General features: G+C 47.6%; 1 protein-coding gene across 1 annotated transcript in view; it reads left to right on the top strand.

The window, feature by feature from the left end:
• Dnah11 (dynein axonemal heavy chain 11) overlaps positions 1-19,970 on the top strand; it is a 266,833-nt gene that overhangs the window by 193,345 nt on the left and 53,518 nt on the right. The window contains exons 65-66 of the mRNA XM_060388295.1: positions 1,284-1,406; positions 19,317-19,521. Of these exons, the coding sequence (XP_060244278.1) occupies positions 1,284-1,406; positions 19,317-19,521 (328 nt within the window). The remainder of the gene's footprint in view (positions 1-1,283; positions 1,407-19,316; positions 19,522-19,970) is intronic.

The following is a 19,970-nucleotide window of genomic DNA, read 5'->3' as shown; positions in this document are numbered from 1 at the left end:
CATCTGTGATATAAAGTAAATAAATTGTAATAAATAAAAAAGTAAATTAAAAAAAGAATTAGGCCTGTAGGTTCATAATCATTACGGTCACAGCCCTGAATGTATTGTTGACCTAGGGAGGGGGCTAACGTGGCTACAGGGTCCCACATTGGATGTCCGACCTCCCGGATGCTGAGTCTGCTTACATGCCACGTCCCTGTGCCTGGAGCAGCCGAGTTCTCAGCAGCGGGAAGCTCAGAGTTGGCCTCCATTCAGTGCTGATAGGTCTTGGACACACTGACGCTGCCTGGCCTTCCGCACACAGAGAACTAAGGAGTGTCTGCTGGTGTGAGACACAGACCTTGCCAATTGAAAACTCACTCTGGTTAGAGAGAGACTCTTTTCGGAGAGTAGTCAGGAAATAAGATGACAGTGTACCACCTTATGGGACTTAAAGGTGTAAACACCAAGGACTGTGGAGATGGCTCCATCAGTAGAGTGTTTGCCTCGAAAGCATGAGGATGTGAGTTCCAGCTCTAGCACCCGGAGAAAGCTAGATATGGAGTGTAACCCCAGCACTGCCGAGCTGAGGCATGTGTGTGTGTCAGGGCTGCTGGCCATCAAGCCTCAAGTCAGTGAGAGACCCTGTCACAAAGACTCCTGAGAAACAGTACTCAAAGTTGGCTCTGCCCACACACGCACGCGCACACATACACATGCAAGCATGCAAAAGGTTTAAAAATAGAAATTTTGTAAAACCACAGTCATTCGCTTTCATTTAGGTCTTTTTATTTTTAGATTTATTTCTGTACTTTACAAATGTGAGTGCTCTGTCTCCAAGGACACTGCAGGCCAGGAGAGGGCTTCAGATCCAGGAATAGATGGTTGTGAGCCGCCGTGTGGTTGCTGGGAACTGATCTTTGAACCTCTGGAAGAGCAGCCAGTGCCCTAAACCACTGAACTGTCTCTCCAGCCCTAGTTTCATTTATTCTACATGGGAAAGTGGAGTGAATTTAAACGTATAATACTTAGACCCAGTGTGGCTATTTCAAACACTGATTATATCAGGAGCAATTAATTTATATTTGACTATAAAATTTCTCTCGAATGTGGCCCTAACTTCTGGTGTATCATCACACATAGCTTAGGCGAGGGCATGCGTACTCTTTCATAAGTTTCCTTTATACTCTGCCATAAAATTGTGTGAGATAGCTACATAAAATACAATTTCATCATAGGATTTTGAACGTTTTCCTGGGCTTCTCTACCCTGTCTTACTGTCTCGATTCTGACTGTACTTTAAGGTTTTTAAATGCCATTGAAACAGCCCTGGCCTTTGGCGACGTCATCCTAATTGAAAACCTCAAGGAAACAGTGGATCCAGTCCTCGGCCCTCTGCTTGGCAGGAATACCATGAAGAAAGGAAGGTAAGCGTGGTTTTCTTTTCTTTCTTTCTTTCTTTTTTTTTTTTTTAAGCTACACCTTGTGCCAAACGAGTTTGCTGCTGCGGATTTCTTGGCCTCACAGGCAGACAGCCTCCACTGTGTTTACTTGGTGATATTTCTGAATTCCATTCTGTCGCCCACAGCAGAGCAGCCCCAGAGAGCCCAAACTCACTCCTCAGTGCGCTGGACACATTCCCTTGTGTGTGCACTGCTTGAGACCACACCCCTGTGAGGGTAGTCCCCATGCTCGGTGTACACAGCCCGCTGTCTGGCGTCAGCAATTTGCAAACCCTCGTGCTTTTTCCCTGCGGATCGCTTGCATTTGCTTAATATTGTCTCAAATAGATTTTAAATGGTCAGCATTTGCCAGCATCCAGTAATAGCATCTAAAGGAGCCATAGGTTGCTAACTCTTTTCCAGTATATTCAACATGCACGCGTCACACACATCAAAGGAGAGTTTCTCTCGAGACCCCCGTGACACCAGCCCACAGCACCAGTTGTAGGTGACCACAAAGGGGTCTGTCTGGGCTCTGCCTCACTCCTAGTCACTCATGAAACTGTACAAATGGCTCCCTTCCCCTTGGGACATCACACGTTCCAGAATGTTCTCAGGGACGTGAGAACTGCTTCCAGTGGTCACTGAGTGGCATGTCCAAGCCAGTCAGAAGCAGAAGGTATATCTCATTTAAGCCTGCTTGGGGCAGGAGGCTGGGGTGCTCTGGTCGCCAAGTCATGCTCAAGCACGGGGACATGGCCATCATGGGGCTGGATGAGTCGCACTCACCGGGCATGCCAGACCGCCTAGTGTGAGGTGGAGGCAAAATTCACAGAGGCTCACAGCTGGCCTGGAGCTGGCAGTGCTGAGGCAGCAGCGTGCCTGTCTCAGTGGCTCGTGAGGACAGACGGCTGCCTGGGGCCTGCACATGCACACCGAGACAGAGCTACCAACAGCGCCTCACTGACGTGCACAGGTGCTATGCTCAGATGGACACACATGTCACTACGAAACTGACTTTTCTGAATAACTTTTTTTCCATTTTCACTTGTTTTTCTTCACTGGCGTATAATTTAAAACTTCCCCAAACTCACTCTTGGGTGCCTCCCCCTCTGTCGTCTCTGTTCCTGTCACTGACTCCCCGAAAGTGGACGTGGGCAGACTTAGGGGTGACGGCAGTCTCCAGTCAGTTATGCTGGGATTTATTATTACAGCTTCTCAACTAAGTCAATTTAGAGTGACTGACAGCTTATAATTGTTTAATAAACCAAAATTTACTCAGACATGCATTTAGGAGAGTCTAATAAGCCACCTGACAAACTGGAACTCTGAATACAAATATAATTGCAGCTTTGTGTGATGTGTTAAAATACAGTGTAAAATCTCGATGTCACTGGAGTGAAATCCTTGTTATTAAGATTCTGGCTCTATTATGAAGACCTAAAATTTTTTGCCAGTAAAATGTGTATTCTCTGAGGCTTAACATCAACTCACAACAGCACAATTTATGTATAAAAAATTTGATGACTTACCATCACTCATGTTTTTGGATAATTTGAAGTTGCTCAACACGGATACATTTGAGACATGACTTCTCCTGAAGGTGGGTGAAGTGATGGCACAAGGATTCCAAAAGCCTTGAGTTTAGGAACAAGACTTAACCATCACTAAGGTCCCTCACACTGTCCACCCAGAGCAGCTTATTCCGAAGAAGCACCCTGGCTAGCAGTGTGGCTCAGCAGGTAGGGCACCTGCCCCAAGCCTGACCACCTCAACTCCAGGCCTCGGATGTCCATGGCACAAATTTCCCCTTATTTCCTCACGTACAACTCAGCATTCACATTCGCGTGGGGGCCCACACACTCTTTAAATAGTAAATGGTAACTAAAAAATTTAATAATGTGCTCTGTAAGAACATAGCAGATGGCGGCTGGGAGCCTGGTCAGCACTTAGCAGTGCTCGCTGCTCTTCTGGAGGGCCTGACTTTGGTCCCAGCACCCCATCAGACAGTTCACAGCCACCTGTAACTTCAGCTCCAGGGGATCTGACACCCTCTTCTGGCCTCCGCCAGCAGCCATGCAGCTCACACACAAACTAAAGCTGGATCTTGAACATTTGTGTAACACGTTGTCCTTCCTTAATTACTGTACTTATTACATCTGTGTGTGAGGACCGCTGGCCTCAGGGGAAGAGTAACTGTGTCTCCAGCCTCACCGGCTTCCTTCTCAGCAGCTGTGATGTCTCCTCAGAAACTCCAGGGCTAGTGCAGTGTATACACAGCCTTTGGTCCAGAGTGAACCCCTGGCTACTGCTGCATGGCACGCACGGCGCTCGGTGAGCCCTGCACACAGGACACACCAGTGCGTACCCCTGGGGCAAGCCAGCTCGTAACCAGTAGAAGATGCTGAGCAGACAGTCCTTGCTCCACGGTGGAGACGTGAAAAGGCTTTAGGAAAGAAGCTACCATTGCCCACATTGATAGTGCAGCTCTCCAGACGGCTGGGCATTTCTCAGGTGGACCGGCGAGACGGGTCCTAGTGCCAAATATAGAAGCAGTCAAACTACCCAGGAGTTCTTGGGGGTGTGTGCTAGGCAGGCAAGGAGGGCTCTGCGCATGGTGGGGGCGGGAGGCTAGAGGGGCAGCGGGCCCTGAACACACAACCCACGCTTGTGCACAGCTAGCTTGTCCCTTACGTGTATTATTCTTCCCTCTACCCCAAACACACTCAAGGGGCCAGCTCCTGTCACTTCTAGTTGACAACAGCAACTGTCACCAGGCCTCTCCGGAAGTCCCCATGCTTTCCCCTAGCAGAGTGAGTGGGAAGCTTATGATTTTTACGGTCACGGGAAGAATCAAGCGAGACTCACATTTCTGAAAGGCCGCACTGTTGGCACAGTGACAGCGTGAGTGGATAAATGAGAGAGACAGAGAGGGGGAGAGAGAGACAGAGACAGAGACAGAGGAATAGAAACAGAGAGACAGAGGGGGACAGAGACAGGGAGATAGAGACAGAGAGACAGAGACGGGGAGAGAGACAGAGAGGGGGAGAGAGACAGAGACAGGAATAGAAACAGACAGAGGGGGACAGAGACAGGGAGATAGAGACAGAGAGACAGAGACAGGGGGAGAGAGACAGAGAGGGAGAAAGAGACAGAGACAGGAACAGAAGAGAGACAGAGGGACAGACAGACAGAGATGGAGGGAAAGGTTAATATCATCAGCCATGATTATTGATTAGGCATTAGGGAAAACGAAGGATCCCAAGTAATTTCCAGTTGGCTGTGTGAGTGTAGGCTGATGAGCAGACAGCAGCCTCATGGAGTAGTCATGCAGCCAGAGCAGATGATTTAGGGAGAAGCTATCCAGTCCAGAGAGCAAAGACTCCCCTTTCTTCAGATGAGAATCAAGAGAGCCTCGCTAGGTTTGGATACTATTTGACACAGGCAGTTCTGAATGTAGAGACTGTTTCTTCTGTCTCTCCCCAGCCATCCTTCTCCTCCTACCCCTTCCTCCACATTTCCTTCCTTCCTTTCTTTCTTCAGTTTGTTTATTTGTTTGTTTTTCTAGACAGTTTCTCTGCGTAGCCCTGGCTGTCCTGGACTCACTCTGTAGACCAGGCTGGCCTCAAACTCACAGAGATCCACCTGCCTCTGCCTCCCAGAATGCTGGGATTACAGGTGTGTGCTAACACACCTGACTTGTCTTCAGTTTTTTAAATAATTTATTATTATGTGCGTTGGTGTTTTGCCTACATGTAAGTCTGTGTGAGGGTCTTGGATTCCCTGGAACTGGAATTGCAGACAGGTGGAAGCTGCCATGTGGGTGCTGGGAATTGAACCTGGGTCCTCTGGAAGAGCAGCCCATGCTCTTAAGCGCTGAGTCATCTCTCCAGCACCCTTCTTCTTGAAACAGTCTTTTCTGTCCCCAGCTGGCCTCAGACTCTGTGTATAGTGAGATGGCACTGACTCCTGACACTAGTGCCACTACCTCCTACGAACTGGGATTTCAGCACACGCTGCCACAGCTGGGAGCTTGTAATAAACTGTCCCGGTTAGCTGGCTCTGCTGCCTCTCGCCGACACTCATATCACGGCTACTTGCACACTCAGATCTTCTCCTTTCTGGTCTGTTTCCTTCTTAAATCTTAGGTGGATGTGGGCAGCATGCATGTGCCATGACGGCCTGTGGTGGTCAGAGGCCTCTGGCGAGTCTAGTCGCCTTCCGCCAGTGGGTCCCAGAGATCAAGGTCATGAGGCTCAGTGGCAGCCATGTCCTACCACGAAGCCAGATCACTGCCCCCTAATCTTCCATGTTCAATGCCTCCACTCACAGTGCATCCTCCATTATTCTGCCTCTCCTTCCTTCCTTCCTTCCTTCCTTCCTTCCTTCCTTCCTTCCTTCCTTCCTTCCCTCCTTCCCTCCCTCCCTCCCTCCCTCCCTCCCTCCCTCCTTCCTTCCTTTTTGGCTCCAGTTCAATGTAGTTAAATTTTCACCTCTGGATTCCCGTGCTGAGGACTGTGCTCTATTAGCTCCCCACCGTTCTGCTCTATCTCTTATCACTGTAGCTAAGTCACTTTACCCTGCTTCCGGCGCTTTATCAGGAGCACCTGGCGTTAGAAGTCGGGTTCACGTGTCTGTGCGTGTATCTCCACCATCTCGTGGGCTTTGGCAGTCAGCTCAGCTCCATGGAGTCTCCGTGGCCGCACACCAGCTTGTTGCTGGGGTCACGCGTGGAGTGGAAACACAGAGAGGAGATGCTTCAGGCTTAGCCTATCCTAGTCTTGGCTGCTGTCTGGGGGCGGGCTCTTCAGCCTGCTTTACTGCATTAATGTTCTGGGTTTTTCATTGTTGGTTTTGTTTTGTTTTTAAATGTGGTGAGAAAAAAAAGATCAAAGAACACGGTACATAGTCGTGAGTGTGCTATACCAGAAACACAGATGGCCATGTCTCTGGCTTTCCAGGATGTCACGATTTATTGAAGAAAAACGGTGAAGTCACAAGGGTTAGCAGCAACCATGACATCAACCTGTCATGTGCTGAGCCTCGCTTGACAGGCTGGCTGAGGTGAATGTGCGTTCTTTTATTCCAATCTGATATTAACGCTCATGTGACACCACGTGCAGTAGAGCATCCAGACCCTTGCATGTGAGTTGCTGGGCAAATGCAAGTCTGCACGGCTGTAGCGGAGTCCAGAGGCCTCAGAAATGGTCAGAAACTCTACACAGATGAGATAGCGGACTAGACCGCTGTTGGGGGTGGAAAGCTGCTTGCTGAACCGGTCCAGAGCAGGAAACAGGCTAGCAACAGCACGCAGCAGTCATGGTCCACAAGGGCAAATGGGCAAGTAGGCAGTGGTCAGGCAGGCTGAGTGAGCCGGCCAACCATGGGGACCAAGCCGGGTGGTCCTAGAGGCCTCACCACATGACCTGTGGACCAGGTACAGGGTGGCAGGTTGCTCTGGGGTAAAAGCACCACAGTCTTGATGCCCATCACTCTTCAGGGATTCAGGCGAGGGAGTTACACCCTTTTCTTAGTGTGGTTTGTCCAATAAGTGCATATAAATGTGTGTGTAGATGTACAAAATCTGTAGTATAAATTTTTAAAAGCATAACAGTCGGTATGTCTCTGCCACTTGTGTTAACGCTGACCGCTCAGGCCGCTTTCGGCCCCTCCTCTCCCACTGTGTCTCCTCTTCCAGGGCAATCAAGAGGTTTGCGTTTGCCAATCATCCCAGTTTATTTACAACAATGTTGTCATGTATGTGTGAGATCATGAATGACACTGCTAAGCTTTCTCGGATTTGGGACTTTATAAAAAGTCTATCATACTGTTTGCAGTTTAAATGGGACTATTTTTTTTATTTGGTACTATATTCTGAAATTTACATATCGCTTTTATCTCTAGAGCATCTTTTTGTTTCTTGTTCTTTATCTTTTTTAGTGTGGAAGCCCCAAGCCAGGGCCTCGTGCGCGCCAAGCCAGGGCCTCCTGCGCGCCAAGCCGGGGCCTCGTGCGCGCTAAGCCAGTATTCTACTACTAGGCTGTGCACTGGCTTCCTCTTCCCTTATTGCAGTATTCAGTGTTGTGATCTTCCCGTGTTAATTTGAAGTTCTTATTGCCAGGCATTTAGCTTAGTTTATTGTTTTTAGATTAGAAGCTGCACAACTCCAAATGTTATAGACGGCACGCTTGTCACAGACGCCTGGGTGAAAGGATCGTCTGACTTTGTTCTTGGGAATGGAATGGCTGTGTAAAGTACAGGTTGCCGGCTTTGAAAGCTAATACCGTGGGACTGGGGAGATGGCTGAGTCTGTCAGGCGCTTGCTGGCCGGTGTCCGGACCTAAATCCAATCTTCAGAACTCTCGGGGGCCAGGTGTAGTGCCTCCAGGGCTGGGAGGCCGAAGCAGGGGCCCCTGGAGCTGGTTGCCTAGACAGCTGGGAGCTCCTGCTCAGTGAGTCACGGCCTCAGAAACGAGGGGCAGCTATTGAGAAGACAGGCTGATTTCTGGCCTCTACACGAGCACACACAAATGTGCATGAGAACACACTCACACACGATGACACACAAAGACATCACTGGTTTTCCAAAGTTCTTAGTGCTTATTTTCACCGTGGTAGTATGCAATTGCATGTCTTTCAGAGAGTTGGTTAGGGAACTTCAGCTGTCTTTACAACCCGAAGAGTCCTACGTAATGCTCTTAGCTGCCCCTTCCATGAGGGACCATCCCACCTCTCACACTCTCTCCACCCTTACTCTCAAGTGAAAAACGCATGGGTGCCATGTTCTGAGAGTAAGTATTCCCAACAAGACATTAAGCAGCACTTGAAACATCATCATCTTAGTATTTTACTGATTGTATTGTCTCTATCTGATGAGCTATTTGGAATAAAGTTTTGTTTCTTCATTCAACTCACACTTTTTAAATGAGGAACTTTAAAAACTCTTACATGTGTGCCAGCTTAAGGGGAAATGGGAAGAGAAAGACTGGCAGAAGGAAGAGCTTCCTTATCTGCTTAATTCCACAGATGGAAATGAGAAAGGACCACAGAGAGAAGGTGACAGTGGGGAAAACTGTGTACGCTTAGGAGAGACGTGTGTAATCACGGGACGGGGCATGTGCGCATCACTGTGGTCCTCCCAGATTAACAATGTAAATCCGTCAGGAGATCAAGCTTTCTGACCGCTAATACTGGACTTTTACTAAGTTTCTGTCGCCTTTTATTCCTATGTCCGTCTCTACGTTTTGTTCTTTATTCCAAAGAGGAGGCAGTGTCTTTAACATTTTAAAAAATGGGGGCAGGATTTACGAGGATCACTAGTAACCTAGTAACCCTTTGTCACAGTCCCTGCGAGCAGGAGAGAGCCCCAGGGCTGGCAAAGGCCTCAGTAATAGTGTTTGTATTTGTTTTAGTTGTTTGCTTGGGGAGGGGCTTTAAACAAAACCCTGTTAGCTTATTCGGGCTAGTAATAAATGCATGTGCAATGCTTGTGATAGATACAGTGTAGTCCGAAAGTTGAAGTTCATCAAGACCTGGCATGTTGCGGAGTGTGAAGTAATGAATACTAATTACTGCTCTCATGTCAGAAAGCTCCCTGTGGACCAATACATCAGCCCAGACTTTAATTTGGTTCGAGTAATGGTTTCATCAATAGTGCATTAAATCTGTGTTTGAGAAGATATACAGTTGAACCTGACCCACACTGTAGAGACTGCCATAAAAGGGCCATAGGCTGACAACGGCTGGATAATTACAAATAATTAAATCCACCTAACTCCAGACAATCCTAATTTTATATAAAATATATCTTAACGTATTAATCGACAGAAAACATATCTGGGAAGATTTATCAACATGTATTTTTTTCCAAAGCAAATTTACTGGCTTCCATATTAGAGAAGTTGCTGAACTGTGAAGCATCTTTATAAAATTATATCACCTTAATCTTTCAAATCCCCACAAGTATTGTGGAAGTCGGTTCCGAGCTTTAATTTTGCCCAAAGAAACCTCGCGGCAAGATGAGTGTTGGCTTGTTTCTCAGGGTCTAAATATTTTTAAAGATAATTTTACTTCCTCCTGCATTTCCTTCTCCTATACTCTTTAACAATAGTCTGTCTTAGAAAGAGACCCAATATTGGCTAACAGATGTATTAGCTGTTTAATACACATTTTCATTTTACAGATATAATACAGTAAAAAGAGTCAACCTCTGTTGACATTTGTCTTGTAATCACTGGCTTTCCTCTTGGTGGTGTTAACATTAATACAAATTGCCTTGTCAGCCAGTGTCCAGTTATTAAATGTTCCGCTGAAGGCGGAATGACGGAATTACGTCATGGTCAGGTGTAGACCTGTGTGGCGGAGTCTTGAGTCAGTCCCGCTCTGAATTCACTCTTGCTTTGTAGTAACGGAACTCGGCATTCTGGTCTCCCCTGTCTTCTAACTGCCAAGTGAAGCTGTTAGTGCTGGGAGCCTTTTCCGTTTTACCTTAGTCCAGGTAGTTAAAGGGAATATAAGCGGTCACAGAAGGGCTTCTGTGTCTCCCTGCCACAGGGTCTGGCGCTTAGATTTTACCTGAAGGTGGTTAGCAAACCCTGCTGCAGATTTAAAAGAAACAAAGCGCTTCGGAGTCCCCAGAAAAGCAGTCCTCTCCATCAGCCCTCAGCCTTCCCAGTGCTGCGATGCTTCAACACAGTTCTCATGTTGTGGTGATCCCCCACCACAGAATTATTTTCACTGCTGCTTCACAGCTGAAAGTTTGCTGCTGTTATGAAGCGTGATGTGAGCACCTTGGGACTAGAGGGGGCCAAAGGGGCCAAGACCCACAGGACTCTTGGTTTGACACCGTGCTATAGTATTTCAATATGGTGGGCCTGAGTGTGGATGCGCCCGCGCGCCTATTTCAAGGGAGGTAATTTTCTTTAACTTGCTTTTTACCTTTTGTTGTTCTGTGCAGTGTTACCTGGAGTTCTAAAGCTTCTTTTTTTTTTTTGTTTTATTTTGAAATTCCGATTGAAGCCAGCTTTTATCTAGAGGCACACGCCGGCTACCTGTGCGCACTTGTGTGAAGAACCGAGCAGATTAACTCCTTTCTGTTCCTTCTGGGTTTCCTCCCTCTCCTCGGGGCTTGCCAGCTGCGAGGCTTTCAGCCTCAGCCTTTCAGGAGAAGCTGGTTCACCAGCGAGAGCGAGCCCTCCTGCTGGGGTTGCTAAGCTACGGCTCACACCCCTGAGCTTGCGGGCCTTGCTCTGTGGCCACGCAGGCATTCGTTTTAAACAGCGGGGTGAACAGCGGGCTTTTAGATGTCCATTGAGAGCTGATTTCCTCTCTGGGGTGCGACTTCACGCCCAAGTACTGGGACTCTATTATTTATTTACCATAAAGCCTGCCTTCTATCTTTACCCGAACTGGCCAAATTAGAAAGGGAACCTTCTATGGAACACTGCGCAGTATCTTTAGGCAGTTCCTCTCCAAGCCCCAAATCCTTTACAAGCAAAGGTCCATCTGCAGCCAGCCCTGTCAAGGGAGCCAGCCCTTACAGTAAACAGGTCATGCTGTTTTCCCTGTTTGGTTTTGGATATCTACGAAAAGCAGTGATGGTGGCACTCAAAACAGCAGGCCACGTCAGAAATCTGATTCCCGTCATTCAGAGAGGTGAAGGTGCTGTTCAGAAAGTGGCTCTAGCCAATGCAGGAGACCCCTGGTGTGCAGATTTGCACCCAGAGACGGAGACACCTCCTCCGCCAGCAGCATGCAGTGCTGTCCACCGGAGCCCTGTTAGTTCCAGCCTAGTCTGGTCTACAAAGTGAGTTCTAGACCAGCCAGGAAAACACAATGAGATCCTGTCTCAGAAAGAAAAAGAGAGAAGGAGAAAGGGAAGGAGGGAGGGAGGAAGGAGGGAGAGAACACTCCACTGTCTTAGTTATGGTTTCTATGTGACCAAAAAGCAAGTTGGGGAGAAAGGATTTATTCAGCTTACATTTCCACATTGCTGTTCATCACCAAAGGAAGTCAGGACAGGAACCTGGAAGTAGGACCTGATACAGAGGCCATGGAGGGATGCTGCTTCCTGCCTTGTACTCCATGACCGACCTGCTCAGCCTGCCTGCCTTCTTCTTCCTCCTCCTCCTTCTCCTCCTCTTCTTCTTCTTCCTTCTCTTCTTTTTCTTTTCCTTCTCCTCCTCCTTCTCCTCCTTCTTCTTCTTCTCCTCCTTCTTCTTCCCCTCTTTCTGCTGCTGCTTCTCCTTCTCCTCCTTCTTCTTCCTCCTCCTTCTTCCCCTTCTTCTGCTTCTTCTTCTCCTCCTCCTTCTTCTCCTTCTGCTTCTTCTCCCCTTCTTCTTCTCCTTCCTCTTCTCCCTCCTCCTTTTTCTCCTTCTTTTTTTTTTTGAGACAGTTTCTCTGTATAGCCTTGGCTCTCCTGGAACTCTGTAGACCAGGCTAGCCTCAAGCCCACAGAGATTAACCTGCCTCTGCCTCCTGAGTGCTGGGATCAAAGACATGTCACCACTGCCAGGCTCACCCTGCTTTCTCATAGCACCCAGGTCCACTAGCCCAAGGATGGCACCATCCACAATAGGCTGGGCCCTCCCACACTGATCACTAATTGAGAAAAGGCTTTACAGCTAGATTTCATGGAGGCATTTCCTCAGCTGAGGCTCCTTTGACATGAAACCAGCCAGTACAACCACATTTTTTTATTTTTGTTGTTTTAATTTTGGGGAGAGAAGCAGGGGAATAGTTTTTTTGTTTTGTTTTATTTTGTTTTTTTCAAAACTCAGGATGTATATGATGTGAGAGCAAGGATGAGGCTTGGGAATGAAGGAGGATTGAGATTCAGAGACATATTTGCTCTAAAGAGTCTAGAATAGTCTGTGGCATTCCTCAGATCTGTTTTAAACTTTTATAAAATTTATTATAAAAAAAATCTGCAAATAAATGAAAGCGTGACACACCAAAATGAACCAGACACCAATTCTCTTCAACTTAATGAGCTTGGAAGTAGCACTGAAATACGAAGCTTCACATTAGACTTTACACTTTCAGAAGCAATAAAATTCTATTTTATCCACCACCCAAACCAAGAATTTATGACAGAATCAGGACTGAACAATTGGCTTTATGTCCTCTTTGAAAGCTTGTGTCTGCCCCCTGCTCCATTATACTTTTCCTCCCCCCACTCCCTCCAGACGCTCCATGTCTCTGTGACCCCAGTTCTTCTCATGTCTCTGTGACCCCAGTTCTTCTCAGCTTCATGACCTCTTTTTTAACACATGCTGCATAAAACATAACCACATCCTGCCGAGTCCATTTTCTGTTGCTCGTGTGTGTATGATCTCGGGACTGAGATGGTATTGGCTAACCATCTTGGAGGCGCTCGGCATTCCCTAGCTGCCTGTAGTTCTCCGAGTCTGTGGAGGGCGTGTGAGTTTCCCCTCCGTTTCAGCATGTTTGTTGCTGTGGCCGCAGGCCTGCTTTGGGCAGCCACACTGCTGAGCTGTTGTAACTGAAGCACGTCTGTCATTTTTAGGAGCTGTGGCAGATTTCCTGGTTCTCTGCCTCTTACCGTCTCTCTGCCCCTCCTCTGCGATTTTGCCTGAACCCAAGGAGCAGGAGCGGAGCTGTGTCCTGTAGGGCAGTGTGCCCCATGGTAGTTCTTTTCCGCATTTGGCCTAGCGTGATTTTCTGTAATGTCTTCCTCCACTGTAAAGAGGAACTTCTTTGTTGAGTGATAGGAGCTACAGTTACCTGTGGGTAAGACAAGTGTCTAGATTTCAGCAAGGAACTTTGTATGTTTGTTAGCATGGTAGTAACAGCTCTTCTCTAAGATCCGTGAGCTCACTAGCTCCAGGCACCAGGCATGTTTTCTCTCCTTTTTGCCTTACGTCAGATTAGACAGTTGTTGGTTACTAGCGACACGAGTGCTATCATCCTACCCTCAGGGGTGTCTTGCCCTGCTGGGCCTTGCTATGAGAAGTCCACATTGGAACCTCCGCTTTCAGAATCTCAGCTTGGTGAAGGCCTCTGACTGTGTTTTAGGAGTCTCCGGTAGCAACCACCGTTAGTACAAGGTGGTCATGGAAGCGCTGTGAAGCCAGTCAGTAGACCCTGCCCATGTGTCCTCAAAGCGAGGTGTGCATACACCCCGTGATCGTGACCTTCCACAGCTTGAGGCAATGAAATGCCTCTTCATTCCAAAACACTCTTGAACTGGGTTTTAAAGAACTTTGAATTTCTAGATCCCAGTATTCCTGGTTTTTATTCAAACCTGACCCATAAAAGCTGAATTTTGGTTAATATGCATTTGCAGATTGTCATCATTTCAGAATCATTAATTCCACTAAATATCCTTTGCTCTTCCTAGAAGCCAGAGGTCTGTAACTTTCACATACGTTTTTAAAAGAGATAAATTAATTCATACAAAAAATGTTTACCAGAGATTACAGATCTAAACAAGTTTGGGTACTTGAGTAATCACAGCCATTTTCCTTCATAAACAACAGAATTCCTAAGCAAAGGTCAGCTTGTCATGTGCCCCAACGCCTGTCTGGTTTTCCTCTAGCTGCTTCAGGCCGGTCCCAGGTCAGCTGTGCCCCCCCACTCCCCTCTGTGATTAACAGGGGGTCCAGGTGACAGATGCCACAGGCCGCCTCCATGAGCACAAATTAGCCTGCAACAGGACACAGCGAGGTCGATTTTATCCTTGGCATCTAGACACCAGGGTCCCAGCAGTCCCAGCTCTGCCAGGCAGCAGTGACCTTGGGCAAGTCATGAGCTCTTTGAGTCCATAAAAAGAAGACTCTAGAGAGGCAAGGCTCGCAGGGAAGTCACCTCTCAGCTCGGGGAGCCAGAATGCCCTGGACGCACACTGTGTCCTGGCCAATTGGACCATGGCATTTTCCCTGGGAAAAACCATCTCATTCACTTCTGAGCTGTGCTAATAAGTCCTCACCTCCAGACCAGCCAGTGTCATCCATAGAAGGGGAGGGGCAGGGTAGCCAGCTCCTTGGGAGGCTGTAAAAAATGCCCTCCATGAACAACTGTACCCCAGACTCGAAAGTTCCTCCCACGAGTCACGCTGTGACAGTGGTGGCAAGGACAAGATATTCCATCCCTCAGGGCGGCAGGGCAGGACACACATTCAGACAGACTTTGCTTTAAGCAGAAGTCTGCACTTGTTCTTTCTCCGTCACTCCTCACCGCTCCAGCGAGCCCCAGCTGCCTTGTATACGTTGTCAACCTTGTGCCTTTCTCAGGAGCAAGAACATGTGTCTGTTTGCTTTCCCGCCCCTCAGGTTAACGCTGCTGTGTGTTAGCGTTCTCAGAGTAGAAGAAAGCATTCACAGACTGTTTAATTTTCCCAGGTAGGAGATTAACCAGAAATTAACCTAGCAGCAATGATAAGCCCACTGTGTAGTTCTGCAATTTTTGCCTTTCATAGATCATAAACACCCCAATTGAGGATAATTTACTGTCCCTGGGAAACCTACAGCTATCAAGCGATACTTGAAGCAAGATGTGAAAACCCAGTTTGTTTGCAGAACTCCCATCCTTCAGTAACGATTTTATTTTTAATTTATTATTTATAGTGTGTGTGTGTGTGTGTGTGTGTGTGTGTGTGTGTGTGCGCACCTCCGTGTGGAGACCAGAATTTGATACTAAGCATTGTCTCTAACAGTGTGCCACCTTTATTCTTTGGAGAGTGAATCTGGAGCTCGCCAGTTCAGCTAGCTGGCTCACCAGCAAGTCTCTGGATTCCCTCAGCTTCCGAGTCCCCAGAGCTAGGGGCACAGGCGTGTACCAGACAGGTATCTCTTTATATTCTGTGGCCGCTGAGGGTGAAACTTGTGCCCTCCCGTTGGCACAGCAAGCATTTGCTGCCTGAATTACCTCTGCAGCCCCTCTGGCTTGTCATAGGGAAAACTCAGGCCTGGCAAAGCAGATACACATCGTGGCTCTTAAGCTGAAGTTGCAAATGCCTCACAGTGCACATAGTACACAAGGGAGATATGGGTAACCTTGAGTATATTACAGAGTACCTGCTGTAAAGCAGATTATTTGGCTAAATATTTAACCAGCTAAAACCTTCATTACGTTCATGACATTGTGAGACAGACACACTTAATGCTGACCTTTCTCCTGAATTGTCCTTGGAAGTCTGGAGGGAGGTTATCGGTAGAGAGTTCTCAGAACCATTGGCTTGGCCAGGCTTTTAGCAGAAGTCATACCGTCTGACATGGTCCTCTGGAGAGGGAATTAGCCGGGAGCCTGCAAAGTGTGACCCACGAGCAAAGAAGGGTTGTCAGTGGGCACATACAATAGCTGGAGAGATCCACAGAGATGACACTCAGATGCTCTCGCACTAAGCATCAGCCAGTCTCTTCTAGACAGATTTCCTGCTGAGGCGCAGACACTACCTGCAGGCAGTGTCTTCATTTGAGACACGAGAGCCAGAAGCATTTCGGTTTGAGACTTTTTTTTAATTTGGTGTTATCATGTAGACATAATGAGATATCCTGGAGATGAGACCCTAGTACCTAACCATAAAATCCATGTATGTGGCACACACATTGGGCACACCTAGACTAATAGGATCCTGTGTGTGTTTTATTGTCCCTGCCCTTTGACCACAGCCCATTGGAGGGTCAGGAGTGAGATTTGCCTTGTGAGATCCTGCTGGTTCTCAGAGAGGTGGGAACTTGGAGTTTGCTGCTTGCTTCCGAAAGTAAATTATCTGTGACATTGGCAGTTTGTCTGTCTGGTGGAGCTGTGAGAATACACAAACATGCATATTCCCTACGTGTCAAGGTAAATTCAGGTTTGACTGCCTTCTCCTTGTGGCCATGGTGACCTCTCCGAAGCACTCCTCAGTTCAACATCCTCCCTGTGCTGTGGGATGCCTGTGTGTCTCCCTGGAGAAAAGCCCTGAAGATTCTTTGCTCCCTTCATGCCCGCCATGCATTGAGGGTTTGGTAGGTCCATATCAGCAGAATTCTGTGCTGTGTGGTCCTCTGTGACTTCCCATTTGTCTTCATGGTGACATTTGTGTCTCCTTTCTAGAGAGCAATCTCTTCCTGCCTTTTTCCTGTCCTCTGATCGAGCAGGTTTTCGTACATACGCCTGTCGCATCATGGGCCTCTGACACACAGAGGAATGACTGATTCTACACTTAAAATGCCGTGCTCACGATGCCTGTTGTTAGGAAGTAATATTTGTAAGGCAGAAATCTAATTTGGCCTTGGGAATAGCTAGATACTCTCTGAGAACCTGGCATAGTAGGCATAGTACCAGTGTTCACTTGCTATTTAAAAAAGGATGGTGCGTGCACACACACACACACACACACACGTATCCTATACCGTGATACAAGCCTGGTATCACCATGTCACTGTGAACACATGTCTGACACTTAGCCTACAAAACAAGAGCTCAGGCCACCATGACCATCAGCTAGCTCAGTGTGCTTGATCCATCCACTTGTAAATGTTCTCTGTAATGAGAACTTTGGACTTTTGGTTTCTTCAAAACACACAGAAATGTCTGGGCGTGGTGATACATACCTATAATCCCAGCACTCAGGGAGGCAGAGGCAGGCGGATCTCTGTGAGTTCGAGGCTAGCCTGGTCTACAAAGCAAGTCCAGGACAACCAAGGCTACACAGAGAAACCCTGTCTCGGGGGGGGGGGGGGGAAGAGCTATTTGGCCATATGTTTTTGTTTTATCTCAGCTATGGGAGTTGGGGGCTGCTTCACAGCACCCGAGTGTGGTTTGCCTCGTGCTCTAGCAGAGGCATGGTTTTGGCAGCTGCAGACAGTTTCTGCAGAGGTGTGATATTTGGAATTCTGGGGACTTTTCAGAAGATATGCTAATACTAGAGCACTGTAGGTGTGGTGTGGCTGGTTGGTTGGTTGCTGGTGGTTTCGGTTTGTTGCGCAGTCATTTTCCCCAAGGACTAGATACCCCTAATCATCAGGAAGAAGTCTAACTACAGCCACCCCTTCTCCTCTGTTCCTTTTTCTCTCCAATCTAGTGTTGGGGGTTGAAAGGGAAGAAGTAAGTGGGTGAAGAAGGGTGGAAGAGAGAAAGGAACCCACAAAGTAGCCAACACTGGCCATGGTTCTCAGCGTTCAAGCAGGGATGTCAATACTTCATTCAAAACTGTCCTTGTCTTTGCTTAAAGAGGGGGGCGCGTCCCACAGGCACACACCTCTTAGGAGCGGGGTGCTTGAGGAACGGCCCTTTTTCCTCCTGTAGAAGAACGACAAAGCAAAGATGAAGCGAAGCGGGACGCAGTGACTGCCATCACCTTGCAGCCCCACAGAGGCTGGCCCTGAGGTGGCTGGCCGGCCGTCTACAGCCTCAGGCTTAATACTTGCCAGGTTTTTTACTGCAAGTGTTAAATTTAAACAAAATTTAATTGAGTCACTCGTCTCATCAACCAGCTAATTAAAGTAAGAGTGGTATAGGAAAATGATCATTTTTATCATCTTTACACGTTAGAGCAGAGTGTCAAAACTTCCTGCAGCTACGGTGAGTGGAGGAGAGGTACCTCGGTCACCATCCGAGGGTGATCGTTACTCGGTCAGGCACAATTGCAGAAGAGCAGGGCCAACATTCCAGGTGTTGACACAACCTGGCATTTTGAGTAACTCGGCTGTTTTAATGGTTAGAAACAGATTCTAGATGTTGCACGCTCAGTTTCCAAAGTTAACAAAATACCCTCTCACCGGAAGTCGTGAGACGGGCAGCACGTAGATTTCTCTCCTGAGTTATACAGCATTCTGTCTTTAGATCAGTAGCAACACGGGCTTTTCATGATGTTGACCATCAGAGCATTTCAGCAATCAGTTTTTTACCGAGCAGTGCTGACCATGCAGCCTCTACCTAGGAGGCTGAGGCAGGAAAATCACACGTTCAAGGCCAGCCTGGGCAACTTAGTGACACTTGTTAAAAATGAAAAGTAAAGGGAGAGCAATAGATGCTTTCAGTGGTACAGTGCCTGTGGAGAGTGCCTGAGGCTATGCGCTCAGTCCCTGGGACCTCAAAAAGCAAAACTGCACATACGATAGTGAAGACTCTAGAATATTGATTAAGATTAATAAGATTAAGTGGGAGTGAGAAGTTGCTGCTTGCTTTAACTGCACTCCAATCTTATGTAAATTTTTGCTCACCAAAGCAAAGGGCTGATGCATCTCTGAGTTTAACTTTTCTTTGTGTGCCTGTCACCTGAATTGAAGAACTCATCTGCTTGTTCCTCAGAGTGGGTTCATAGCAGAAAAGAGAACATAAGCCAGAAAAGCTGGAATATGATCGCGCTAAGTGTGTATTTTAATAGCTTAGCTTCTGAAACATAACTATCAACATATTGCTACTATATTTAATATTGTAATACTATGTTAATATAATAAAAGAGACGGTGTATCATTTAAGGATATAGCATGCACAAGTCTTTAATATTTTGGCAAATAAAATATTCCACTTTTACATAGTAATGTAGTTCAGTGCAGACATAGATTAATGTGTATATATATATATACATATATACATATCTATATCAACACAGGCACGTTCATTCTATCCATCAAGAAGAACAGTGTTTTCCTATGGTTTCACATGAAAATAATACAGCTGTAGGAAATAGCAATCTGATATAAGCTTAATCCCAGAGAGCACAATGAAAGCCACCATTTGCTGGTCGTCAGAGCAACATAAGCTGCGTGGCCACACTGTCGCCAGTTCACACACGAAGAGGTATCCTCTGACTTAGGAAAACCGGGAGTAACTGGGAATCCCTCGCCCTGGCCTGCCGTACAGGAGTGTTACAGAATCAAGGATGGAAGGGCACCCCATGCTCATGGTCTCCAGGGATGTCCTGAGTGTCTGCTGTGGTCCACGCAGGTACATCAGGATTGGCGACAAAGAATGCGAATTTAACAAGAACTTCCGGCTCATCCTCCATACAACGCTGGCAAACCCGCACTATAAGCCAGAACTGCAGGCCCAGACGACACTCCTCAACTTCACAGTCACAGAAGATGGGCTCGAAGCCCAGCTGCTGGCAGAGGTGGTCAGTATTGAGCGGCCAGACTTGGAGCGGTTAAAGGTAAATCTTAGAGCGTCACCCCAGAACGTACTCTCCCGCCCCCAGAATGTCCTCGCTGGCCTTCTGCACACATGACGTACCAAACGCTGCTCTGTGAGGCGGGGTTCTAGAGCTGAGGAAAGTGTAGACACGTGTGGAAAGTTAAGATGAAATCGTCCTGGGAGACAGCAGGTAGCTGGGGCCAGGCTGCGTGTGGAGATGGACCAGGTCTCTGCCTGGAGCCTGTCGGGGTTAGCTTCAGCTGTCATTTGCTTGATCTCCAACTGATGTAGGAGGGTGCAGCCCACTGTGGACCAGCCCAGAAAACTCTGGGGAAAAACTGGTGTTTTTCTTTGCAGTGGATATCAATTAAAGACAGCTTCTTGGGTAGGGGAGGGACCCTGCTTGCCTCCTCTCTCAGGGCTGGGATTCTGGCTGAACCTGTGCAGGCCTGTGCAGGCTGCCGTATT

The sequence above is a fragment of the Meriones unguiculatus genome, chromosome 7, assembly GCF_030254825.1.
Source record: "Meriones unguiculatus strain TT.TT164.6M chromosome 7, Bangor_MerUng_6.1, whole genome shotgun sequence".
Lineage (NCBI taxonomy): Eukaryota > Metazoa > Chordata > Mammalia > Rodentia > Muridae > Meriones > Meriones unguiculatus.
Note: the sequence above shows the minus strand (reverse complement) of the source record. Positions and strands in the feature narration are given on the sequence as shown.